The sequence below is a fragment of the Lottia gigantea genome, assembly GCF_000327385.1.
Source record: "Lottia gigantea unplaced genomic scaffold LOTGIsca_79, whole genome shotgun sequence".
NCBI classification, from domain to species: Eukaryota; Metazoa; Mollusca; class Gastropoda; family Lottiidae; genus Lottia; species Lottia gigantea.
The window spans coordinates 908584-936481 of NW_008710630.1; the positions used below are offsets into that span (position 1 = coordinate 908584).

The window sequence follows — 27898 nt, forward strand, 5'->3', positions numbered from 1 at the left end:
GTTGTACAAAAGTGTTTCATAACCAACATTTAATGGTAATTCACGACTACTGTTACACTACTTTAAAAGTACAAAACTAGAATATGTTTCACACTTTGCATTGTTGTAGGCTATAAACAAAAGTGTATAAAATGGAAGCAATCATACAAACAAGCAGTAACAATATTTTACCTCAAAATGCTCCCATAGCAGTGAATTTTGAGCTGAAAGAAAGTAACACAGATAACGGTTGTTTTCCAGGCCATTACAAAAGATAAACAAATCGCTTGAACCTTATTTAGGACAGTTAGTTACACTGACCTCATTTTTTAACTTATATCACCATAGAATTATATATAGAACTATGATAGAAGTCTGGACATCAGAGACTACACGATGCTCTACTTACGTCATACAATTAACAAAAGACTATAAATGTAGGGACAGATTCGCCGTCCCTTTGACCAATCGTACTTTAGTCTCAGAAACGGAAATGTTTTACCTAAGGTAATCAGTAATAGTGTTCGCAGCTCATCGCCGAAAATTGAGCCTTCAAATCCACTTGTGTCCAGAATTATCCACGTTTGAAAGTCAAAAAGACGGGTCGGCTTTTTTGAGACACTGCCATAAATGGAAAGATATCTATAGCCTGTAAATTTGAAAAGAAATTCCTAGTTTTAGAAATTTTTGAAGGAATTGTGGCATTTTCATACATTTCTAGTACTTCTGAAGATTATTTACATATATTCAAGACTCAAATCAACCCCCACCCCAACCCCCCAAAAGTGGCGCCTCGGTCCCTTTAAAGGTTTAATGGAAAGTCTCAAGAGATCGGAGTATATGAAATCAAATCATATCAGATATTCTCGGTGTCCTTGCTTGAATTTGATAACAAAATGGATCGGCCTGATTTTATATCTCTGTTCTGTTTACTCTGTTTGTTTACAGGTTTACAAAGTAGCTCTGTACAATTAACAGAGGCTTCCTGCGATTATAGCACCTTTAAGCGCGTTGATAATTTTAATATTTCGAAGGTAAGCGATTAATTTGTTTTTTGTTTTTTTAGAATTTTCATCATGTTTTCGCATAAATATGCTGATATTGCATTTGTTTACCACGGGTAGGGCCAGATATGGGGCTAGTTGTTCGGCTGATACCAGCTTTGAATATAAAATATCCGGATAAGCAAAAGCAATGCATATTAGAAAAGCTGTATCGAAATGGATGTTGAATTTCCAATGTTAAAATAATTTTTCTAATATTTTTTTTATGTGTATCGAAGACACTGATAGCATCAATTTGCACCATTTCAATTTTCAAATCAAACGTCTGTGATTCCTGCAATTCCATTAAAAAAGTATTTGATGACGTCACTAATTACGAAGAGTCTTATGTGATAAAGCATATTTAGCTAGTAGATACATAATCAAACACTTCTTTTTGATAAATTGCAGGAACCACAGATGTCTGTCTAAAAATTGGAGTGGTACACATTGATGCTATTAGTGTCCCAATACACATCATTATTTTTAGAAAACCTCTTTACAATCCCTTTAAGACTTAAGATTTGAAACGTACGAGGAGAAAAAGAACTAGTTCACCGAACAAAAGCCTTGTTTTTTGTAAGTGGTATTTCTATGTATGAAGTAGAGGGAACGGGAAGGGGTCATATAATAGATAAAACAGTTTCAAGCCGTACTATCGGGGGCATTATTTACTTTCCATTTGGCTTGAGATTTGATTATGAATAATTTCTTTGGTCTAAATTAGGTATTGGTTTACTTGTATATTTGCTTTCTCAACAAATAAGAGGTCAATCCCAACTTCCCGTAACTCTTTTCAGAATAAAAATTAGGATTTTTAACATTTCAGTTTTTAGGGGTATGGCATGAAATCAAATATGTTTTGAGTTTTACGGAAGAGCCAGGGACTGAGTGGACCGATTTTGAGTTACATTTTAAAGAAGATGGTGGGCATATAACAGATAACATTATAGCCAGGTCAGATTATTCAAACGGTCTTCCGCGAAAGCATTCCGTAATCCTCGGAGGTTTCCGTAAAGCTGAATCTGTTGCTGAGCGCCATTCGGCTATTCTCGACAGTTTCCGTAAAGCTGAATCTGTTGCAGAGCGCCATTCGGCTATTCTCAACAGTTTCCGTGAAGCATAATATGTTGCAGAGCGCCATTCGGCTATTCTCGACAGTTTCCGTAAAGCTTAATCTGTTGCAGAGCGCCATTCGGCTATTCTCGACAGTTTCCGTAAAGCTTAATCTGTTGCAGAGCGCCATTCGGCTATTCTCAACAGTTTCCGCAAAGCTGAATCTGTTGCAGAGCGCCATTCGGCTATTCTCGACAGTTTCCGTAAAGCTAAATCTGTTGCAGAGCGCTAGCGTAACTGTCACGGTAGGCCGTTTAGTTCCGCGGACGCTAGATAAAGCTTTACGAAAACTGCCCAATGCAGATCTGACATATCTATGGTCAATTACACCTCCCCACCCCCGTAACCAGGCACACACGCATTTATCTTAGTCTCTGACACCCAGGCTTCTGATGCATTTGTAGCAGCTATGCGCAGACAAAATCGGACTGAATGACAGATGGTACTTTATATAGGCTTCTCATTAATTTTCATTTTTTGCAGAAATGGATCAGGAATCTGTATTTATCATCAAGACAAAATTCAACCTAAATCATTTGGCTGGACACAGCCTATAGAAGGTAAGATAGCATCAGTATTGAAGTGAAAATCAAGCCATCTTAATGCTTAAGATCCGTTCTTTTCTGTGGGTCTCTTGCAGCCCTCAAACCCCCAGCTTTTAGGGGCTTCGGCCCTTGCCTCGGAGAGAAAACTCCCCCCCCCCCCTCCACCTCTGTCATTTTCTACATATGCTCTGTTGGCTCGATTATACTTGTCATAACTTAATTTTTAGGCCAATCCGTCGATCGTGATTGGATCGTCTTCGACACCGATTATACCAGCTATGCCTTCTTGTATGGTTGTTGGACTGGAAATACGACCACGTGTGTCGATGGACGAATATGGATTATCAGTAGGACACAGAAAATGTCTCAAGAACGCCTGGATCAAGCTCAGGCAATGGCGGAAGCAGTGTGTATGACGCCTTTAAAAACTACTAAGTTTGTTAAAAGTAAGTGTCTATTGCATGATTTAAAGGGATTGTAAAGAAGTTTTCTAAATTTGTCATGAGTATCGCAGCACGCTGAAAGCATCCATTCCAATATTCAATCAAGACAACTGTGGTTCATGCAATTCCACTAACACCAAGCTTCTTTTGACGATACATATGAAAGATTCAGATGCACATAATAAGTTTAGAAAATCTCCTTACAACCCCTTTAAATTTGAAAGAGGCAGTTCTCTAAATTTCCATCATACATTTCCAATGATTAAACTTGCAAGTAACATTATTAAAAGCACAGTTTTATCTAGGCTAACTAATTAGACGACGTAAGAGTAAGTAGTTGCAACCCACCTTTCAAAGCTGGTCATGGTCTTTGATCTGCTTTACGGAAGCTGCCCAATCGCTGACTCAGCGCCACTTGTTTAACTGTTTCTTGATAAGAGACAGACCCGACAAATTCTCTCGTCGATTAGAGGTCGAATAACTAATAAACATTAATCACACAGTGATTTAAGATCATTTGACTCAAGCCGTAAGAGTGAACGGTGTTTAAAACCAAAAGTCCTTAATTAATAAGTAACAATTAATTCCATGGGTTGAAATAAACTTAAGATTTATAAGTAAGCACTAATCACTTTAAACACATTTTGTATTAAAGTGAACTCTTAAAATGAACAATGAAGGCCATGATTACGGTAGATTTAATTCATCTTATTATTTTTTTCAGGCTGTCCAGCGGGTAAGTTTGGAATAATTTCAGTAGGATATCAAAGGTAAAGAGCTGGCTTGTTATTCGTGACTCCCCATTCTCAACTTCGTTCTGCCTTTCAGAAACTGCATAATTAAGGTTAATATTACTGCGCACTATACTCGCAAATATACGATATGTTTCCATGTTTCAAATCTACCATCTTCACAATGTAAAGCTACTACGAACTTACACCTTGACTGCAATAGCCAATTTCCTTGTATCATCAAATACAACAATTTGATTGGATTACGCCAGCAAATACAATCAATCAAGGTCTTAGACGCAGTTCGTGAAGATGGCTACCTACTAATGTATTCCATATTTTTCAGAGCCTGGTATAAATGGCGCGGGTCCTCTATCAAGTATAACAATGGTGGTGTATGTTAGCCTACTGTATTTCCTTACCTATCTTTAATACACCACTGGTAACTATTTATTTATTTTAGAGGACACGAAGCTGAAAAACTTCCTTTACCGTATAATTGCGAATATAACGCGCATCCTTTTTTACCTCCAGGAAACGTCATGTCATAATGTTCAGAATAAAATGTTAAATGGAAAAGAAGGAGTGTACCACAAATGGAAAAACAATCAAAAAATCTTAAAGCTAAATAACAATAAAGTTGGTTTATGAGTGAATCTAGAATAATAAATATTACAATAAACTTTTAACAAGGGCAATAATTCATAGTTGATCTTAAATAGACATTAATATCCAGCCTGAAATTAGTAGAGTTTGCATAATATCAAAACTACTGGAAGTTTAAGACTATCATCTTTTCAGAGTTTTTCAAATTAAATTTTGTAAGCAAATGCCTAAATATCTGATGTAACAGACATCAACACCCCTGATTGTGTAAATGAACTCTTCCAAGTATGCATACACTGTATCTCATGGATTAAAAGAATGCATGCACGGAAGAGTTCATTCAAAGTTTAAGGGGTGTCAATGTAGGTCTACATCAGAAAATGTCATGGATCTACTCTACTTGAATCTCAAATTTGTTGAATATTCATTCTACCCCATAGATTTTATAATAATTCCAATATTTTAAATTTTAAAGGAGAAAAGGCACAATCAAGCAGAAATTTGTGCAGTACTCAATTTCTAATGGTGTTGCAGTCAAATAAACAGGCTTGCAGGCATTGAAGCTTGGAACTGTGCAGCTTGCTGTCTCAAGGGGGCTTGAGTCAATTTGATATCCACCCCTTGATCAATAAGCTCATAAGTTTAAGTCTAGATGACAACACTCTAAATTAGCAGACATATTCTTAAATTTCTTGGAAGAATACGAATTTGGTATTTGATTTAAATTAAGATATATGATTGGTGTAATTAGAGATATTTAGAGTGCTTCAGAGTGCGTTCTAACTCTAATAAGGTTAATGCTCTATTTTCCAGAGCTAATATGGTTCAGTCTCTCTTGTCCAGACTAAGGTTTCGACTCTCTTGTCTGGACCTGGTAAGGTTTAGACTCTATTTTCCAGACCCAATAAAGTGTTTGTCCATTATGAAATAAATAAGATGTAATAAATAAAAGCACTAAATAACCAAGTCTATCTCGTTTTTCCAGTTGGTTTACTGGTCGTGGCTTTTTTAGGTATTCTGGTTTGTGTTTGAGCTGAAAATGAAAATATCAAATGATTTTAACCCTTTTTAACCCTTTGAACACAAAGTGTGAGACATTAATATGACCTATCTTTAACACCACGTATTGCGTTAACATTTTGTGACAACACAAAATAAATGAAAAGTTTGCATGTAAAACACTGAGTCAAGGCCTTTTTAAACATTTTGCCTAAGATAACAAAGGATTTTTCCATTTCCGTCTTTTTAAATCAATTGCTTAAAAAACCAAGGGACCTCTCCAAAATTCTGCCATAATCAACTCCTGGAGTAAACCTACCGGCTGGCTGTTTGCTGAATAAGAGTTCTCTTCGACTATTTTGTTTACATCCATCTTTAGATAGCAGATGATTCTTCCAGTTCTCATCCCCCAGGGGAATGTTTAGATGACACAGGGGACAGTGGGTCATGTTGGATTTTGCCGCTAAAATATACAGCAAGAGATCATGGTTTACTTCAACAGAAAATACAGAGAAAGACACAAAAATCAATGTTCGCGAGGATTCTTTCTACTAGCTTGTCCTCAGCGAAACCTCTTAGCATTGATCTTTCCCTGATTATCTACAGCTGGGCAAAATGGAATATTGTGGTCTTATGATAATCAAGACTTATTAAGAGTTATATCCCTTGAGAGGCAGGTGAATAGCCTAAGAAAGAAACAAGGTTGCAGTTCAATTTGTTTAGTAGGCTGCAACACTTACAGAGCTTAAATTGAACGCTGTCAGCTTGTGAAGCAATCATTTAGGCAACTACATCCCTTTCCCTGATCAAAAACAGAGCTGAATTGAGCTGCATAGATCTAGTTATGTAAATGTATAGATTACTCCATCCATTTACAGATAAAAACTTACGTGTACAAGATTTGTTTTTCACGTGTGAATCATATTCTTTTTTAGGTATGGCTTCTGTACATCTGGAACATTTTTTAAAGTTGCCCTTGTCTTGACATTCGTTCAGTAGATGATCGGTATAACTTACAATTTCTACCACCTGAATATTATAATACATTCATACATCAGTCATAAGTTGTCATCTCAAGTCATAATCCACTGACACTGATAAACTCTTTGGAGCAGTGTAGATCCTGGCGAATTTTACTGAGTAGGGTGCGAACACAGAGTAAACGTGATGGGAGATGGTCCCTTCAGATTTGATTAAGACCTGGTCTGACATGGTATAATTGACAAAAGCTGTATCTCAGCAACACATGTTCTGGATATTCAATATTCATCAGGACAGCCAGTTTAGGAAATGAGAAGCTTACCTGTCGACAGGTATTACAACGTTTCAACAAGGGACAATTCTTCCAGTAATGGACGTCCAGTCCTTCCTCAGTGAACGCTGGGTTTCTTTCATCACAGAATATACACACACTAGAATCAAAATATTGACCATTATATAATATATAGAAAGAGGTAGTACTGAGACACAGATAACAGTATCATTGAATTGTAGATGAACTGGACATCATTCTAAAAAGTACTACAGGAAGCTGAAATCCAGCTCTACCAGCTCTTAACAATTGTATGCATTTTAGACGGAGCACTTTGAACTGAAAGCCTAATTACTATTATTGGCTGAATGAACAAACTCAGTCTCTGCACGTTTTCAAGAGTTAGCATGCTCTGCCTTCAGATCTACCACAGTAACTATTGCAGTGGAGCCATAACCAAATAGAATTTGACCTGTACATACTTATCAATGTTAAAATCTTCTTCTGGAGTAGAAGGTTTACCAGGTGGATTGGCTGCTTTACCTTTGGGAGTTTTTCCTCCTTTCTTCTACAAATTAATAAATAAAAAATGATTAAAAAAACATGAAAAAAAAAATTAAAATTAATATAAATAAATCATTAAATAAATACACGAAAAAAAAAAATCTGAATTTATAGTGCAGGGTATTACAAAAGTTTTAACTGGCTTAACCCCCATGTCTTCCACCCTCCAAAATAATTGGAAATAAAACTGATTCTAACCTTGTCTTTAGCAGGTTGAATATTCTTTTTATTCTTAGAATCATTCAGAACGTTTTCATCAATGGGCTGAAATACGGAAAACATTTTAATCTAAAACGAAAAAACACAGAAAAAAATATTTTGAGATTCAAATTTTTTTGCGAATACAAGTTTGTTTTAGAGATATACGATGAATAAAATACTAATTCTGACTTGAATATGGTAAAAATGAAAACTTTAGCATTAAATACATGTTCAAACAAAGTGATGGGCATATCACCATGAACAATACAACTGATCAATATAGATATACATCCAGAATAATTCTATAATATTTCATGGTGATTGACATAACAAATGTTAAAGGTTTACGATAGCTGTAACAAAACTTTGAAAAGCGTAAAAAAAATATGTCAAAACATGTGACAAGCATTTAAGTCAGCTACAACATTTATCAGGGTTACCGAACATGACTCGATGCTACGTCAAATCACAGTCCTGCACGTCTTAGCTGCACGTACTTGCTACTTAATATTCATGACGTACTCATAATAGTAAGGAACAAGTGGCTCTACTGAAAGACTTCAAATGAAGTACGTTAATCTGTACAAGCAAGAAAAACAAAACTCGCGTCCAAAGAATGACAAAGTCAGGAGTAAAGGATGTATAGTATACTTTTTAAATGTAATTTGACAAAGAACAACATATGAAGTGTGAACAAATAAACAATATGTGCTATTTTGTGATTAAGAATGTGTTAAAATATCGACAGAATCAAATCAAACCTTGTCTTCCACCAACTGAAAAATCAAATTCCATCTGATTGTGAAAATTAAAAATTGGATTCTTTTCAAACCAAATGTTTAAATGCTTGATGAAGTACAACATTCCAGAGGATATTATATTTTTTCATGTATGGTAAAACTTATTCCTGTAACCACCAAAATATAATGAAATGGAGATTCACGACCTACTTCTCTGTATCTGATTGGCTAATACAGACAGTAACGTCATAGAAGAAACTAGAAGCAAATATACAAGATACAGGCACAATTCAGACATTATTCGCGTCTTCTGTTTTTTACTGTAGTGATAAACCTTCATCCTATGCCTCCCTAAACACATTACATTAACCTAACAGTGAAGATGGATGTGCCAAAGTGATACAAATGTGTTACATTTCTAAGACTCTAATTGTGTTTGTACTGCACATGGACTATGTGCTAATGCAAATTCTGCATCAGTCTATGATAGTGAGAAAGCTGAAACAAGATAGACACAAGGCTACAGTGCAGTATCTACATACAAGTCGTGAATTGTCTGAAACCTCAAGACTCTAATCTGATTGGTTAATACTGAAACTGAGCTAACCAATCAGAATGATTTTAATTATCTAGTTATGATTTTAGATGTTTCTGCCCTGAATTACCAAATCCACAATATTTGATATTATGTTAGTGCAACTTTTTATCTCACAAGGCAAGACTTTAGGCACAGAGCAAGAGAACATTAGTGCAGAGTCTAGTAATCTAAGAACACGCATCTCAACGACAACAAAGTAATAATTACATAGGTATTGCCCAGACCATGACCTGCTGATTTGAATTGTGGTGCTATGGGTTCAATGCCGTGATTAGAATTATAATAAGATATGTGATTGATATCGTGATCGAAGTTGCCTTCGTGATCCGTCGTGATACTCTCCTCTTCTATATCCTGGTTCGAAAGCTTGTAAGGTAGAAAACTTATGGTAAATCGAGATGGAATTAAATGACAGTAGAAAATATTCGTTTTTATTGCAATACCATTATCTTATAACTTTTAAGATGCAGAAGTTCTTGCAGAAAAGTTTCAATATCGAAAGAAACTGAGTCTACTTACTGCTTTCCCAGATTGCATGTCTTTCAACTGTTGTAACTGTTTCTGTAGAGCTTCTATTTCAGCTTGTTTCTCACTTTCTTTTTTAGCTTCAGATCTCTAAATAATAAAAAAAAGTTGACATTTCACAGACACCATATTGTAAAATATAAAAATAAGTTGATATTTCACAGACACCATATTGTCAAAATATACATCTTCTGATTGTAAGACAAAAGTCTTTTATAACACAATATCACTGACAGGCGAAAACAAAATTTAGCAGTTGGCAAAACCAAGACACCAAATTGTTAAGAAGTTGGCAAAACCAAGACACAAAATTGTGAAACTCAAACAAGTCCTGGCCTTCCTCTTATATAATCTTTCGTAAATACATATCACTGTGAATAATGCATAGCCCATAAACATGAACTTCTTTTTTTTAAAGTTGGCAAAACATAGACATCATAATTTCGAAAAAATTATAGCCTTACCCTAACATCATCTTTTGTAGGTTTACCATCAACTTTATCAAAGTATTCAAACAGTTGTCTCCAGAGAGTAATTTTTCTGGATCTGTCATCATCAGGTGGGAGGTAGTCTTTTACTGGGGGACCTACATCTTTATATAACATTTTAATAATTCTCTCAGCTGGGTCACGAACATCGGCAGAATGGTGGTTTAAGACCTCCACACAAAATGGCATCAGATTTTCAACTGTCAAACCACTGAAAGACAAAGGAAAACATACCAAATATGTAATCTTTAACTATGTAAACTCTCCAAAGTTCACAAAGCCAGATTGCAGTGCCTCACCATATGCACTTGTCAAAAAAAAATTAAGATATGTTGGGCAAATTGGTCAAATTTGGTATTGAGTTATTAAGAAATAAATTAAACGAACTATATTACCTTTGCGAACTCTTTAGCAATTAGCAATTTTACGTAGTTATGAATATTAAGAGAAGACAACAAGTTGAAAAGCTCCATTAGAGAGTGATACCAAGTGTATATCAGCTAATCAACTTACCTATTTCTAAGACCATGATCTTTATACAGGGCCTCCACAATCTCCACATGACTCTGTCCAATTCTTGGAGCTATCGTCATTTTAAATGGTTTTACTAACTCATGGGGTACAATATGTGTGGGCTGTAAAAAACCAATTCCATTAAAATAATAGAAGAAAAATCAGACTTCAACAAAAGGAGCTGGAGATTTTTTCATGAGATTCTAGATGGGCAGAGATAGCTGTTCACCAATTTGTCATCTGCATTTCAAGGATATTCTCCTTACAGAAAATTTAATTTGTAAGTTTTCCTAAAAAACAATATCTTTTTCTAAACTGTTACCTTGACATCAGCAAAGTTGGCTGTTTCCAGAATAAATGACTTGGCATCATCTCGATTTCTTGCAGTCTGGAGAAAAAATAAGAAAATTTACTTAAATGGATGGTAAAGGAGTTAACTACACTTTTTATGTGCATCAGGAATACTGATAAGACTCAATTATTACACTTTTTCCATGTGACAGCCTATGGAAACCAAGTATTACCTTAACCTATGCAGGGAATAAACCCTGAACAATTATATTTAAGAAGAACTCACTGAGCCATTGTGGTCCCACCACAAGAGATGGTGCTCTCAATTTTGTTATAAAAATGTTAAAACTCACTGTATCTCCTGCTTTATGTAATAGATTAGGCATTGTTCTTTCTACAGCTGTAGTAATATCACTCTTTGGTATCCTGAAATAAAAACAGTGTTGATTGGTTAGAATGTTTCATGATGTCATGGGGTCAAAGTTCAATGAGTGTTTCACATGAATTATAACTATATCAGGTCTACTATGAATGACAAGGTCTGCAGAAGAACCCCAAGAATACAATCTAATCCTTTATACATGTATGTTTTATCCAGATGTCTTGATGCTGTGTCTGAAACATACATTGGCCAGTAATTGGTGAAAAGGTTATACTAGTACATTGAAAGCTGATGATTATAAATTCTGACTTACTTGAATTGAGACACAAATTCAGTTAATATCATGCGTAATAGATGAATTGCTGCTTTAAAAACCTGGAAAAGTCAAGAGGAATAACTCAGAATTTCTTGGATTTATAAGATAAAGAAGACACTTTTACCTTTATAGACTGGTGTTTTTCTCTTTAACTTTGTGGTCTGTCTATATTTAACTATCAAAGAGTTGCTTCCCTTGTAGTCATTAAGAGTTATTTACCCTTGTCAACTGACAGATAGAGTAGGATTGATTGCCTTAAGTTTGAAAGTAGACACAATATCTATTTATTATAAGTTTTCAAAACCAAAATACTCACTGCATATACTTTATCATCAATGGCTCTCTTGACGAGGAAAATGGCTGCCCTCATCATATAACGAGCTTCATCCTTCGGTGTAGAGGGAGATAACTCTGTCATCCTCTTATATACGGCTAATAAAGCATCTTCTCGATATGACCAGGTTTTAGAGTAAGCTTTGGATACCTGAAACATACATTATTGAATATCAATGCTAGAAAAGCTTTGTTCTATTGTTCAGCATCTAACTAAACTCATTGGCTGAAAGCGAAAGCTTAAAGATTCCTTGTGGTTTTATCAATTTTGGTTGGAAAATGGACAGTGCAAGAACTCTCACAATTCTCAGTTTAACAAACTGTATCAATTACATATTCAAGATAGATCAATATGCAAATAGGTCTACTCTAATCCTCTAAATGTTCATACATACCAACGGTTCTCCAAAAACTTCAATAGGTTGTGAGGCATCTCGTAAATCTTTTTCTGTCATTGGTTCAGCTTCTCCTGTAATAGACAGATTAACTATTTCAATATACCCATTTCTAATACCAAAACACAACATTATCTCTAGTTGCTGGCACTTCTTTATGGTACAATGTCCATCATCATAGTCTACATCACCCAGTCCTCCATTATCAAAGGCAAGGGGAAGGGAAGTTATAAATCTTACCTATAGTGTCATCATAGTCCTCATCACCCAGTCCTCCTGTATCAACTACCACAACTTCTTCCTCTTCTTCAGCCATATAAACTGGAGCATGTCTACAATATCAAATATAGACCTAGCTAATTCATGTCAGCATGGCTAACTTGATTGGAAGTTGGTCACAATCACCCATGAAACTCTGAAAACTTAGCCAACATTCCATGCTAATGAAACAGGATAAGCTGTATCTTCTGAAATTCTTGATGCCATTTTGCATTTGTGCTTGTCAACTCTTTTGGAGAGCCTGCCCTACTAATAACTTCTATCTGTTTGTCCCATGTCTGACTAACTTATTCTGTATCTGTTTGTCCCATGTATGACTAACTTACTTTGTATCTGTCTAATGTCTGACTAACTTACTCTGTATCTGTTTGTCTAGTGTCTGACTAACTTACTCTGTATCTGTTTGTCCCATGTCTGACTAACTTACTCTGTATCTGTCTAATGTCTGACTAACTTACTCTGTTTCTGTTTGTCTAGTGCCTGACTGACTTACTCTGTATCTGTCTAATGTCTAACTTACTCTGTATCTGTCTAGTGCCTGCCTGACTAACTTACTCTGTATCTGTTGGCTGATCATCAGCTAGAGCTGATTGTTTGTGTTGATGAACTGGTAAAGGCCGATCTTCGTACGGGGTTACAGGTTTAGCAGGGGGATCTACTACTACACTAGCTGGACTGGGTTTACTATCTTTATTTTTAGGTCTAATAAATAATATAGCAGGGTTAGTAAATCTAGTTGTAATATCAAATCCAGTCCATTCTAAAAGGAATACTGCCTATTTTTGATGGAATTTTCATAGAAATTTCACCAAATATGGAGCGAAAAAATAAGGATCATCCTTTTGGTGAAATTTAAGGATTTTTCATAGACACATAGGATCATCCTTTGAAAATTAAGGATATTCCACAAACTGACTGTCAAATTGAGTGTTAGGTGATGTGCATATAGTCATCAAAATATAATCTTTCCCAAATCCCAATGCAGATGAGCAGATAATCTGTTTTTCAATCTAAGAATAAACTTAAGTTGGAATTGACTGGATTTGAGAAATAATTTACAGAAAGCAGATGATATAAAATACTACATTAATAAGTTCCTACTTATTCTACTACTACTAATTCTGACTAAAAATATAAAAGTCTGTATCATAGCATCAAAGGCTTAAAATCATAAATTTTTGTTAGTATCAACCTCAGCAAATCCAAAGAGAGTGTAATATTGCTCTAATTGGTTTCACTCTCCCACAATTCATCATTGTTATCAACAAACTGGACTGCAGTTGAAAACCAATGAAGAGAGATATATAACATACTATATATTTTCACTATTCTAAAGTATAAAAATATATCGTTATAAAAACTTACGCTAGAGAGGGTAGTGGTCTGTCATCGTAACGAGGTGGTGTTTGTGGTGGAGTTGTATGATAAAGGTTATCCAATAAACGAGGTGGGGTCGGCTGGCGTATTGGTTCTACAAAATATTAAACAGTATATTCTTATGAATATATAATCATCACAATCAATAAACTGGTGCTAAAAGGGACTGTAAAGACGTTTTCTATTGGGGTCACTGAAAGCATCAATTTGTACCATTCCAATTTTCAGTCAGATGTCTGTGGTTCCTCTAAAATTAAGCATTTCTAACACCACTAACCCAAAAGGTCTGTTGATATACAAGGACCTTCGGAATAGTGATGTCATAAAACACATAGTATATAGAATGAAATTGAGTTTAAAGTTCTACTTTAAATCAGAAATATTTTCATGTCTTCTACATATCTCGGTCAATATCTACCGTAATTCAAAACGTACCTAAATCTATTACAACTGGATGTCGGGACTGAAAAAAAGAAAAATTGAGAAAATAATATCTAAGTTCGAATAACATTGGCACATCTCAAGACATACGAGAACACAGGCTTTGTCATGTCACCCTCAAATATAGAACTTTGAACTTAAGTGTTTCGAAACACCTTGTGGAATTTTTCGTTAGAGGAGTCCACCACTAAACAATTATTGCTCTCGATTTTGTCATGCTTTGGAAGAGATATTTGGATACTAGAATTGTTTTGCTCATATAAATTTTAAAGTTGGAAATTCAAAAATCTTCACACTTACCCCAGAAAGTTCTAGTAGATCATTAACATGGAAGTCTTTATAGCTCTGTAGCCTCAATTCGTCCATTTTGATTTTCTTAATTTGAGCGTTATCATAATCTTCATTTTCTACTGCTTGTCGTTTCTCAATCTCCATTTTTCCTAGTTTTTCTCCAATCTGGTAAAAGAAACGATCCGATTAATTAATTTTTATTGAATTAAGAGCAGTGTATATAGGCAAAGCTTTTTTTGGCCCTCGGACCATAAAAAAAATTCCAAATTATTCCACCACCACTTCCAATATTGCAATAGATGTATTCTGCAGCATCTCAGGGAGAGGCCACCATGACTAGTGCCCTCTACTTATTTTTTTTGCCCCCCTCCCCTCAGGCATTTTCTAGATACGCACCAGTAAATATTGTAATTAACTTACTGTTTGTAGTTCAGAAATAGCAATCTTTAACTTCTTCGCATAATCATATCGTTCTTCTGTAAATATAAAACATACAATTTCAAAATCTGTTAATGAATTATAGTTTTCAAATTTTATATTACAACTTTGTTTCTTAAATTTTTTCTCCATTGTATCTATCATCTCTACCTAGTTTCTTACTACAGTTCTGTTCAAATCATGCTATTTTTAACCAATCAAAGCATGTCACGTAGGACTCATTATTGAAAGCATACCAAGACTTGTGGGATAGTCTACCCAAAGTACGGCAATATGGCAGTCTATTTGTGCTCGACTGGAAACAGATTGCACAATGTAACACTAACAATAAAAAATTTCAGTTCAGCTACTCACGTAACACTGCTTCTTGTTTTTTACGTTCAAGTTTTCTAATGATTTGAGCTATTTCTGGATCTTGGTACATATCAAATGCCAAGTCGTCTAACGGTGAAATATAATCAGGTCTGAAAATACGATAGATTTTATTTGTTTTATACATTGGACAAATAATTTCTCTGCCATCTTCAATCTATCCCTTGGCAAACGATTGAAAATTCCAAATTGCACAAGATCATTAAAGCAATGAGAATAAAGACCATTTAATCTGCTGTTAAACACAAATATCTTCACTTTAAACCTTTCATCTTAGCTCAAATATTTAGTTAGTCAAATTCCAAGATTCTCATGAATTTTTTGTGAGTTATAATATTCTGACTCAGATATATAACAAATTGAAAAAATAAAAATATAAGTTAGATTAAGCTAAATATATATTAAAATATAAATCCTTGAAAAAAAAAAAAGAGAAAAAAGATTATTAGCAACATTAACTCTAACTCTGAAATTGAAAATATTTCGATTTCAAGAATTTTCTAGAATGTTATTTTTTTTTTAAATTCTAAATTGAAAAATTCTGTAATAAAAAGTTACATTGTTAGAAATCTGATACTACTAAAAAAAAATTATTATTAAAAAGGACTATTGTTTGGGCATTTGCCGTATAAAACTATTGAAAATATTGCAAATATTAAAACAGTAGCTATAGGGATTGTCATTAAAAGATCATAACTTGAAAATAATAGGAAAAAAGATCTTTGATTGGTCATTATCTGTACAATAACTTCACTATCAACCAATCAAATCGTTAGAAATCTTTTTAAATTACAATTATAAGTTATGAAGCTTCAGCAACATGACCTAACCCTGTAAGCTATCTTAGTACTACCCTGTTCTCCATACTTACAAAAATACAAAGTCTGGTTTTAATGGTTGGGATTCATAATATTCTCTACAATCAGATTTTACGGTGTTATTTACAGAATAACAAGGGATTATTAAAATCAGAATAACAGGGGGAGAATTTTCAAATCAACTAAGTTTTTGAAGCTTTTAAGATAATGACTTCATAAGGCAAATAGTTTTAGCTGAATTGCACAAACCACAGACATCTGACTGAATATTAGAATTCTGCAAAACGATGCTATCAGTGTCCTTGATATACATACAAAGTTTAGAAAATCTCTTAACAATCCCTTTGGAATTCAAAGTGCATGCTTATCAAATCTATTACGAATTTGATCCCTAAATGATGACTTACTTATTGATATAACCATCAACAACAGGGTCTTTCATACTGTCATCTTTTTTATCACCCAGTATCAAAAAATCCTGCAAAAAAGTATAAATAACAACTATCATCCAACACGTTTTTTTACTTGAGGAGAACCTAAAGTCAGATTTCAATTCTGAAAGGTGATACAGATGGCTGAATAAAAGCTATTATCCAGTTAACACATAAATATATACCATAAACTATAAAAATAACGAATTTACATTTGAAAAGCATTTCATTCATATACTAAAATTCAAAATCTTGCAAGCACAAAAGAATTTGCAGTGCTTTGTTTATTATGATCATTTGACGCTAATAAAAATAAGGCAAATAATAAAGCCAACCTACAGGATCCATTATATCAATTTTTCTTGGTTCCACATTTTCACCAATCACATTTATTGCTATTAATCCAACCTAGAAAATATCTTTACAATAAACTATGCACAGAAAATATAAGTATATATTAGTACTGTCTAAAAAAAATGAAAAGAAATTATGTTGATGTGAATTTTATAAATCCAAAACATGCCTTAGCAGCATGAAATGAGCTTAAGATAACTTAGGTTCACTAGGATCATGTCGAATAGCTGATCCTAGGCAAAACCTTTTTGCATTGAACTTTCCCCGATCATCTGTAACCATTTACAGCTGGGTTGACGGTGCTACAGATCTCTGAAATACAACTCTGATTCTATTTTATTATTCATAAAGAACAAACCTGGTTATATAGATTGTACTTATTAATGTGATTCTTATGTACATTTAATTTCAGAAACACACCATGGGCGTCGACGTGGACAGATTTCAACTCCCTCGCCTTGTATCCCGTCTTTTCGTTGTCTGATAGAGCTACATAACTGAAAAATAAAACAGGGTTTAATAAGATTTGTACTCCTCCAGATTTTTCTTTTTTTTTTATTCAAATAGCAAAAGTGAGTCAATTCATAATTCGCTTAAATCAGAATATATTACCTCGACCAATGTTAGGATTGGACCATCAGATTGGCAAGCAAGCATTAAACTCATTGAGCCACTGCGACTCAAGTCCATCAACAATGTTTTATTTGAATGATAATATTTACCCTAGTCTGGTATATCTGGCGTTTTCTAACGTTGGTTTTATTCCATCTGGTACATCACCCACAAAAAACTCAATCTTGGTGGCTGAAGCAGAGAATAATTAATGATAGATAGGTTCAAAAGTTGAGATTTGAACCATTTTTTGTAAGGATAACAACTAAGGTTCACAAGGATCCTTTGTACCAGCTGGTCCTTGGCATTGATGTTTAGCGATGATAAACCTATACGCTAAACCAGATTACCGCTGCCTGACATATTATTATTAGTATTAGTATGACAAAACTGGCAAATAGATTTAAATCAAGAACTCAGATAACACTTACATATAAGATATTGATGAGCTAAAATTTGAATTTTCCGTAATCTGGATCGAAAATTTAACTGGATCACAATATCTTGTGGATACAAACAAAATCTGAAAAATATTTAAAATATCATGACCATTGATCAGTCATATTAAGTTGGGGCAGGTATAAGTATAGGGCTCTTAAGGTTCTTATATGAAAAAAAAAATCTACCAAAATCCAAATAAACTGCACTCATAAGGATACCTGTGCTAAAATAATGAGATGAGCTCCTGTAAATTAAAGATGTTCAGCTTGAAGCTCTGAGTAACATGTTTCAGGTTCTGTTTCAACAGGTCAGTTAACGTAAATGCATTAAGTTATATTTCAAGTCCAAGTTTTCTACTTAAAATACCTTACCTTGATGATTGCCAACCCTTGGTTAACGGACCATGAGTATTTAATTCACTGGCTTTATAATTATCATCCTGACCAGACACATGTATCACACGAAATGGAAGTTTGTACGGCATCTTTGGTTATTATTAGGTAATCTGAAGAAAAAAAACAGGTTCCATTTAAGTTGCAGGTATTACAAGTATCATTATATTCCTGATGATGGTGTGAGAACCAAATTGAAACTTGAAAGTTATAATTATTCTTGAAGTATCTATCCATTATAATAGTCTTATTTATCAATAACTTGTGCTTGAAAATATGCCATTGAAAGATTATGTATTACACTGTTTACCTATGTATGGTATATGAAAATTTCAAATTGGCAAATTTCATTGCTCTTTGTGGCATCTGTCATGTAAGTGCATTAGTAAAAAAGTGTATTTGACATTGTCATCTATTTAGAAAGTTTCCAAATTCCCTTATAATGATTCCATTTTGAGAAGCCAACGCGTAGAGATCCATAAGACTTAGCGGGGGATTTTCAACATTATTGTGTCCCTTTAAAAACTAATGAGAATACTACTTTCCTTTAACTCTAAAACTAGCTTATCTATAGCCAAGAATTTGTTCTCGTCATCCTTAAGCTAGAGTCTATAATGAATCAATAAAATAAACAGGATAAAAAACTTATCTATTTATTGAAAAGTGGCCTGGCCTTATCTAAATATTGACATTTTTCAAGTAACTTGGATCAATAGATTGTAAAAACATCATCAACTCTATAGAGTCTTCAAATAGCACTAGCATTTACCAATTTGAAGTACAATATATACTGCTCAGGATGACAGGAGAAACACATTGCCTTGAACTATATTCATCAAGTGATAATCAATGTTATATTGGAACTGTTTATATAAAATATAATATGTGCCCATTCTTTTAATTTATTAACTTTTTATGGGTTAAAGGGATTGTAAAGAGGTCTATGTAAATTTGTTATATATGTGTATCAAGGACACTGATAGCATCAATTTGGACCATTCCGATTTTCAATCAGACCTCTGTGGTTCCTGCAAATCCACTCAAACTAAGTGTTTGATGATGTCAGTAATTCCAAAATGTTTATATCACAAAAGGCCCTTTGTGGTAACTTTAATTAATATAGCAACCCTTCACTTCAATCTGTAAACATAATGTATCACCTTTTTATCATAATCACTTTTCAGACTTTTTAGACTGATAATTTGTTGTCATCCTAAACCCGAAGAACCCGTCTCAATGACAATTTAAATAAATATTTCAAAAGTTTCCCTTTCAAAAGAAAATATCAGCAACAAAGTATTTGAAACAATTTGATAAATTTTTAATTGTTTGATGATTTGAATGACTGAATTCTGTGCCCCAAGGGAATTACACTGAAAGAACTATAAAAACTATGATGACATAATTATTGATTTATCAATTCCTCTTACAGCAATTAGTCCTGTTGATACAAGAGCTATTAAGCTAACTAGTTCTCAAAGCTCTTGACGGATGCAGCTCTATCAGTTGGGTCATTTTGAATGTCAAATTCTTTATTCCTTTTTCATATTTTACCAAATATTCATTGCATAAATAAAATCAGGGGCAAACTGAACAGCTTTGGCCCTCAGACTATTAGGTTTGCTAGTGTCCCCACCCCCAATTTTTTGAAGTCATAATCAATGCATCCTGAATTTCTTGTCAGTTTGTGCTGAGGGGCATTAATTATTCTGAAGATTTTAACAGCACAATGGACAATTTCCTCTATAATAAAGCTTTGGTTAAGATTAATTACTTGTTTGCCTCTAAATGTTTGTCATTTGTCACAGAAAACCAAGTGCCACAAAGTTTCGGACTAACAACAGTAAGAAACAGACAGCCAAGAAAGTGACAACATGCCCATTCATGATTCCCTTTCTCAAACTAACACTTCAAAAATTGCAGACTAAATATGACAGCCTTCTAACCGATTACTCTAAATAGCAAAATAACTAAATTTTATTATAAACTTACGTAAATGTCACAGACACATTTGAAAATTTAAATCATTGAGGAATTTGTGATTCTTGACAACTGAATACACAGCTTCCAAATATTTCATTGGTCTAAAAGTTGTCACGCTGCTTCGAGAAAAATTGAGATGTCAAATTTATTCCAAAAACTTTATTTTTGCAAAAAATGTGGATCTAATTTCGTTAAATAGCCATGGCTGATATAGAAATTATGAAAAATCATGAAAAAATTTCAAATTTTAGTTGAAAAATTGTAAACATTTGTACGCCATCACGTGATGTCTAAGACAAAATGGCGGCAAATTAAAACTGGTTTCGTGTTCCTTAGAAATGTTGAGGCGGTTGATTGAGCTTTTCACCAGTGGAATGAAAGCTTACAAAGTGCAAGATGTCAGACGAACTGCAAGGTATGGAGTGACTGCCAAGAATTTTAAAGAACTGATAACAAAAGGATGTGAAAAGCTCAAGGTTTGTATTTGAAAATGAGGGAGGTGGGGGATTTAACCCAAAAGATCTTCAAGAAATCATACACAAGGTAGTCTTTGAAGGTAGATCTACTGTAAAATTTTAAATAAAGATGACCCAGCTCTGTTTTCGAATCAGTCATGCGTTTTAAGTCCTACTTTTCTGCAGAGGATTGGTCTAATGGCAACACAGAAGGGCAATGAGGGAAATTTTGTCAGGACAATGACTCTTTTCAGATTTTCAGCATACACATACTAATAAGTTTTGTATTTGAGCACTATTTTAAATCTTAATATAATTATCCATACACTCTGCATTATTTATATATTTCTAGTTCAAAGTAGAAGAAGTGACAGTAGTAGTGGAAGATGATGGTACAATAGTTGACTCAGATTCTTTCTTTAAAAAACTTCCACCACAAACTGTTTTCATATTTCTTAAACCAGGAGAAAGATGGAAAGGAGGTTGGTTTTTTAACATCTTTAGCTATGTTATTAAGTAGAGCATTGACTAACACTCCTCAATTCACAGTCAGAAACACTGCTGCACAGCCCCTGCAATTTGACCCCCACCTATGCTAAATACTGCACATCTCATTAGCCTTAGCTGTAAGCATTTTACTAATTTCAAGTCACAAAAATAAGTATTGTGTTTGGTCATTTGGGAGTCTTGTGAGAGAGGGTTTTGTTTTTTCTTCTGAAACACCTGATTATGACTCTTGCAGTGTTTTTTTTTTTTCATCTATAAGCATCTCTTCCAGAAATTCAGTACAACTAATAAAGTTATTTTAAGTTAATTCAGGATCATAACATTTTTAAGAATTTTTTTTCGGTTAATTATGTTATAACAAACAAATACGAATGTTTATATTTCAGCTGGAGCGTTGATCTATGATGCATTAAGAAAATTACTAGATTGTACGAAGAAGACTGAATTAGCAGATCAGATTCGAGAGTTTATGGGGGACGATGATGCCCCAGATAAAATCCACGTTATGTCGAGTTATATCGAGATGTTGGAAACTAACGTAGATTCTGAAAGCAGATACGAAGATGAGGATTGGTTTGAAGGTGAGGAATTTTAAGTGTCAAGAAATGACAAAGATTAGAACCCATGAAAACCATTATTCTTCAAGATACTACTGGGCTGACGAAACTAATATTTTCGTAAATCAAATTAGTCCAACTTTCATTTCTATTCATAAGTTAGTAGATAAGAAATTTAGGTAATCTTTTTTAAATGTTTGTTCCCATTTTATAAGCTTTCAAGATTCAAAAGTTGAAGATAAAATTTTTCTTATACTTGATTAGAAGTGTGATAATATATCTGTGTTATTACAGGTATCAACAAGAAATATAAAACTAAAAGTGAATTGATGAGAAATAGTGCTCAAACAAGAATTAGAAGTTATTATAATACAGTATGTATCAGTTAGTTTCGTATAAATAATTAACCCTGTGAATGCACCTGTAGTTATTAACCCATAAACCTGTAGCAGCTGAAGCGTTAGGGCAACAGATAAATGCAAAATATTCCAATTATGTAAGAAGTAATGATATGTCTATAATTTCAGGCAAAAGATCAAGTCGAGAAAGAAACGAGTGGAAAAGAAAGGGAACTATTGTTAGAACTCATTGAGGAAGTTTATAATGAATTAAAAGATAACGACTTTCATGGACAATATTTTGATCGTACGGCTCCGGCTAAAAAAAGATTGTGTGACAATAAAGGATGGTTTAAATGTCAAGGAGCGTTCGATTTAGAACGATGTGCACTACTTCATACAATAAATCCCTACGCCTCGCGAGGATATCGGCAGTTATTTGGTTTATGGAATTTGGATCACGTGTAAGTTTTTGTCTTTCACATTTTTATTCAAATTTTACAAATATTGTGTGGAAACTTAACATAAAGAAGGAATAGTCCATTTTGTTATAACCATACCCTTTATCAATTATTAGATGGGAACCTGGTTCACTTTATAAAAAGAGCTTAGTGATTTGACATTATATTAAGTGAAGAGGCTGGTCCAAAATCTTAATCAAATCTACAATTTTGCTATTTGGTTTTTTAGGATAGAAAAATCAAGAGTGGTGATACCAACTTTAATAGAGGCGGCCAAGAAAAAACCTAAATACCATGATTTAAACTGGAAATATCTATATAGTCTCTTATTTACACCAGACAATCTGAAATTAGTACAAGTTGCCTGTCATAAAAAATCTGCTCGGGAAGTCAGTATCAAATGGGAAAATTTTTGTGTAAAATGAAATTCTGATGCCCTTGCTTGCCCTAGGGAAGACCAATGGGTAGATTTCTGCATTAAATGAAAAGAATTTCAGCGTCGAGTGCTAACGATTTTGAGATTTACGTCTAGGATTTTTAAATCACTTTTGTGAAGTCAGTATTACATGGGAAAGTTTTTTTGCGTAAAATAACTTTTGGTGCCTTGGTTTTTAATTCATTTTTGTGGGAATCTCCATGAGTTTAGAATTCCAGATATTCCACATTTGAGACAACTTTTATCAGTTTCATAGATCAAAATTTTATTTTGTTTTTAAATAATGTATCTTTCATGAGTTTTATGAATTTTTTTTCCTAAAGAAAGTAATATTTTTTAAATAACAATGAATATATCATGTGCTAACCATATCTTTAATCCATCATTTTATATTTTTATACTGGTCTTTTGTTAATAAAATTATTGTTAATATTTGAAGTATTCATTTCAGTTTGTATATTGGAGGATTGGGGAGCCTTAAACAGTAGGTAGCTATCTCAAAGGCCCTTAGATATTAAGCACTGTTTGTGATAGTGACATCATACATGATCTAAGGAATCATCCTCTAATGAAGAATCTAAAAAAAAAATAAGTTAATAAAATTTTTATTAATCATCTGAACCCTCATGTTTCTTTTTATGTTTTTTCTTTTTCTTACAATTTGTTGTTTTAATTTCACTGTCTTTATCTTTCAACTTTTTCTTTTTTGGTTTAACGACCTCTTCCTCGACGGAGCTTTCATCCGATAACTCTGTTTCAGCACTATGCTTTCTTTTCTTTTTCCTTTTTTTGGGCTTTTCATTTTCGGATGTTTCCAAAATGTCACTCTCACATAAGTTTGTGTCTTTCTTTTTCTTTCTTTTTGACAATTTTCTTTCAGACTTATCCTCAATTTCATTTTCACTCAAATTTTGCTCATTGTGTTTATTTTTCTTCTTTTTATGTTTTTTCAACTTGACGTCTGCTTCCTGATTTTCACAAAATTCTCCGCCATTTTCCAAATCCCTTTCTGATGAATCTCTATTCCTTTCTTTGCTTTTTTTCTTTTTCTTTGATTTTTTGCGGGCAGAAGTCATTTCTTCATCAATGTGGCCATTTTCTAACTCACAGGGTTCTGATTGTTCATTTATATTTTCAATACATTCCTTGGCATCTTTCCGAGATTTCTGTTCAGTGCATGAATAATCAGATTGGAAATTTCTAGAAACGAAACTGGCTAAAAAGAAGCCATTAGTCATGTGATTAGCTGTATTCAGACGGATACAAAAATCAGAACAATCGTAACCCTCCTTTCCTCGTTCTTTCCATTCCGGCAAAATATTTTCCAATTCAAAGCTGTCGCCAAATTTTCTCAAAACTTCATCCACCACTCTTTCATTTTCCTCTTCGTGAATGGAACACGTTGAATAAACAACACGATGTACCGAATGAAACGTGAGAGCGTGTTGTAACAACAAGGATTGAAAGTTACTCAATTTACGCAGCCTCTTTTTGGTAATTGAATGATCGTCGTCTGTTAGGTCATTTCTTCGTTCAGCAATACCTGAAAATATTGACAAAGAAATTAAATCAAATCCATTATTATTATTAGCTATGTGGATCCCGCAGGTACAATGGAATGCCCAAAAAAGGGCAAAATTTGTCTTAAACCTTGACATTAAAAGGCACTTTTCTTGTATCATGAATTGATTGTGAAAAGAGCAAGAGTCCTCTACAGATTTACAGAAGAAAATGGACTTATACACAATAAAAATATTCAAGAAAAGTGCCTAATAATGTCAAGGTATCAGACAGACTTTGTTATACCTTAACATTGTGAAGATGAGATTTTTATAAATCCTTAAGTATAATCAGACAGCAAAATTTATTTTGAATCCTTACCAGAGCCACTACAAGAAGGATCAACTAGAATATATTCTACATCTTCACAGCCCTTGATACTAGGGTTTATCTTCATAAAGTCATTACATCTAATAGTTGTATTCTCTACACCAGCTTTCTCTATAAATTCTTCTAATGTCTTTATTCTCTCTTTACTCAAATCAAATGCTGAGATGCTCCTATAAATATAACAAGACAATCATAGTTTCCCCCCTAGTAACAGGCCTGACTACGCCTAAATTCTGAATAAACCTATCAGTCCACAATACATTTATCCGTCCATGTACAATCATAGTAGTATCAGTGCATCATGGGATTTTATTTTTTCAAATCAATATCAAGGTGATAATAGCTCCAACCAATTCAATCAGGGTCAACCTTACATGTAATATCCCATATCAATGTGAGTGATTTTCAATAATGCCCGAAAGACCTAGACTATAGTCACTTTTATATGGTCTCTTTGATATTCTCCAAGTAGGACGTATAACTGTTCAAAGGTCAACCTACCCTGTGTTATTCATAATGGCAGCCAGATGTGTTGTTTTATTGCCTGGTGCAGCACAACTATCTATCACCTTACTCCCTTCTACTGGGTTCAAAACATACGCAGGAAAACAGCTAGCCTAGAAAAAATAACAAAAACTTCTTCAGATTTCAAATTTCATAAGACAGGGCCTTATTTCTCAAAAAATCTATGAATGATTTAAAAAAAATCAGGGCTTTGGCTTGTTGCTGGTTTCCAAACCAAACTATTTTGCTTGTAGGATACACAATTTCTGATATCGCCAATCTAATGAGTTCACAAGTCAATTTTCACATATCTAATCTCAATCAAGGGTAATAACTGGAAAATTATTCATCATAAATTTGAAAAAGGTCTTTCTAAATCGAATCAAATTTGTGGTCTTTAGGTTTTTATCACTGTCGAAGAAAAAATAAAAGGACAACCTACTTTATCTTGAAGTATAATGGCACCAGACTGGTTTAAATAATGAGAATGGAAGTCAGTTCTTGGAGGAAACACCAAGAGATTTGGAATATCAGGATCTTCTACAAATTCTTCTTCATTTAAATTCTTCAGTGCCTCGTAATAGCTGAAATTAAAAATTGTGATACAAGAATTATATGCAAAACAGTTCTACCAACCACATAATTACTTGATATATACCCAAGAGGCTGGTAAAGTAGCCATTACCAAATGGCGTCGCACATCTTAAGTCACCATATTACTTGGAGTTAAATGTATTAGTGTTTTATTTCATTAACACTTAGAGTTCAAAGGGTAAAATTAAATAAGCTTACTCACTTATCTGAGTCAATGAGATCATTTCGTAATATCCAGCCTTCATTTTGAAATCTTTCCACTATTTCTTCTTTTGTTGATTTTAGCGTATTGACTCTGATATATCTAGGTAGACCTGGTAAAATAAATTGTATGTATCACAGCTCCACTTTCGAGGGGACACAATCCTATTATGATTCCTTTAAGACATGTCACAGGATTCTTAATTGTGTTTTTCAAATGAAACAATCCCATAATTTGTATACAACCGGAGTAAACTGACTTAAAATCAAAGACAAAATTTGCAATCAATTTATCAATGACCATTACATTTCAACAGAATGTTTCTGGAAAAAGAAAGTTTATTGTAGTAATTTCAGTGAGTGTAATGAAACCATTTTCATCCCATGGGTTTACTTGGCTAGAAACTCAAACTTACAAACTGAGTTCTTTGTCTTTTTAGCTTCTGGTATTTCATTATTTTCTTTCAACTTGTTGAACGATGATAAAACCACTCTTTTATGTTTCGTTATCAAAGACTGAAATAAAATAATATCAGATCAAATGTAGTTTTACACCCTATAGCTCTGTATGTCTACGTTATTAGAGTATAAATAATTATGAATCACACAAGTTTTATTAAGTCCTTATGTTTTTTTTTTGTTATAGTAAGATAAAGGGCACCACAAGACTGTCAAAAGTTGACATTTTACACTCATATGTCCTATATGATAAATTAATGGACAACACCATGCAGTGTACAATGAGTGAAATTTTGATTGCACAACAAGTTACAGTAGGACTTACACATACCCTAATTAACCCTAATAAGCTGTTATGTTTTAAATCTAAATACTTTATCTACAAAGGGTTAATAGACACCACCCTGCAGTGTACAATGAGGGAAATTTAACTGCACCAGTAATACGACTTGTACATACCCTAATTCTGCCAGCTTTTCCAAGACCTTTACCATACAGGAAATCATAGAGTAGAGTGATAGCAAGATATCTTAATTCTAAAGGATCTGTGGTTTCCGTAGTGAACAGCTGATTGGACGTTTCTTCGTTCCAGCCATACAATGTTAATAATTCTGTATCTTCCAAGATCAGCGTTAAAATCTTCTGATGTTTAAGGGTTTCACAAACCAACGCGAACAATTTTCTTTTATCCTAAAAAATGAAATGAAATAGTGTTTTACACCCATCATTTGTGCTCCTGATTGGGCTACAATACCAATGAAAGAGCTATTAAATTGAATTAAGGGTATAAAGAAATAGGTGTTTATTAGATTCATCTAAGCATAATTTTTTTTCAAGGAACTTGGAAACGTGTGAGGTGTCTGTGGAAAATCACGAATTTCAGACACCACTTTAAAGATACTCGCGGAAAGGTGGAAAATTATAGACACCGCCCTGAAAAGCATGTGTTTTTTGGTTTGATTGCAAGATTATCGACATCAAAACGATTTAAAGGTTACCTTTTCAGAACTTGAATACACCAATGTTTTCAACGTTCCCTTCTTTAAAAGTGCTTCCTTCAATACTCGTGCCGCTGTCAAGTAAACACTCATTTTGCTGAAAATAAACAAACGTGTTCATTGAAGTAGATTGAGTCTGGATAATTATGACTATATGATCATTTACGTCTGGACATAAAGGACTTGAGAAGGATTGATTAAACTGCAAT

The 27898-nt window shown here is 33.7% G+C and overlaps 4 protein-coding genes across 4 annotated transcripts; 2 read left to right on the forward strand and 2 right to left on the reverse strand.

The window, feature by feature from the left end:
* Window positions 1-875: 875 nt before the first annotated feature.
* Window positions 876-4408, forward strand: LOTGIDRAFT_168831 (hypothetical protein; the record flags this gene model as incomplete). The annotated part of the gene is made up of 6 exons (XM_009066739.1): window positions 876-1013; window positions 1852-1979; window positions 2622-2698; window positions 2911-3129; window positions 3851-3896; window positions 4321-4408. 6 exons carry the CDS (start codon window positions 876-878, stop codon window positions 4406-4408), a joined length of 696 nt encoding a protein of 231 aa, XP_009064987.1.
* Window positions 4409-5713: 1305 nt separating this feature from the next.
* LOTGIDRAFT_132310 (hypothetical protein) lies at window positions 5714-18398 on the reverse strand (the record flags this gene model as incomplete). Its single annotated transcript, XM_009066740.1, has 22 exons — window positions 5714-5925; window positions 6353-6491; window positions 6766-6874; window positions 7197-7282; window positions 9337-9432; window positions 9807-10041; window positions 10344-10465; window positions 10666-10731; window positions 10988-11060; window positions 11330-11391; window positions 11649-11816; window positions 12061-12172; window positions 12895-13071; window positions 13705-13810; window positions 14454-14613; window positions 14869-14924; window positions 15241-15408; window positions 16843-16915; window positions 17220-17358; window positions 17584-17665; window positions 17905-17996; window positions 18286-18398. 22 exons carry the CDS (start codon window positions 18396-18398, stop codon window positions 5714-5716), a joined length of 2646 nt encoding a protein of 881 aa, XP_009064988.1.
* A 3976-nt stretch (window positions 18399-22374) lies between these two features.
* LOTGIDRAFT_132464 (hypothetical protein) lies at window positions 22375-22614 on the forward strand (the record flags this gene model as incomplete). The annotated part of the gene is made up of 1 exon (XM_009066741.1): window positions 22375-22614. A coding segment is annotated over one exon (240 nt), but the record flags the coding sequence as incomplete, so codon positions are not given.
* Window positions 22615-23651: 1037 nt separating this feature from the next.
* LOTGIDRAFT_132294 (hypothetical protein) lies at window positions 23652-27782 on the reverse strand (the record flags this gene model as incomplete). The annotated part of the gene is made up of 9 exons (XM_009066742.1): window positions 23652-24586; window positions 24925-25103; window positions 25435-25550; window positions 25880-26021; window positions 26234-26345; window positions 26649-26748; window positions 27151-27220; window positions 27257-27381; window positions 27690-27782. 9 exons carry the CDS (start codon window positions 27780-27782, stop codon window positions 23652-23654), a joined length of 1872 nt encoding a protein of 623 aa, XP_009064990.1.
* Between the last annotated feature and the right edge of the window lie 116 nt (window positions 27783-27898).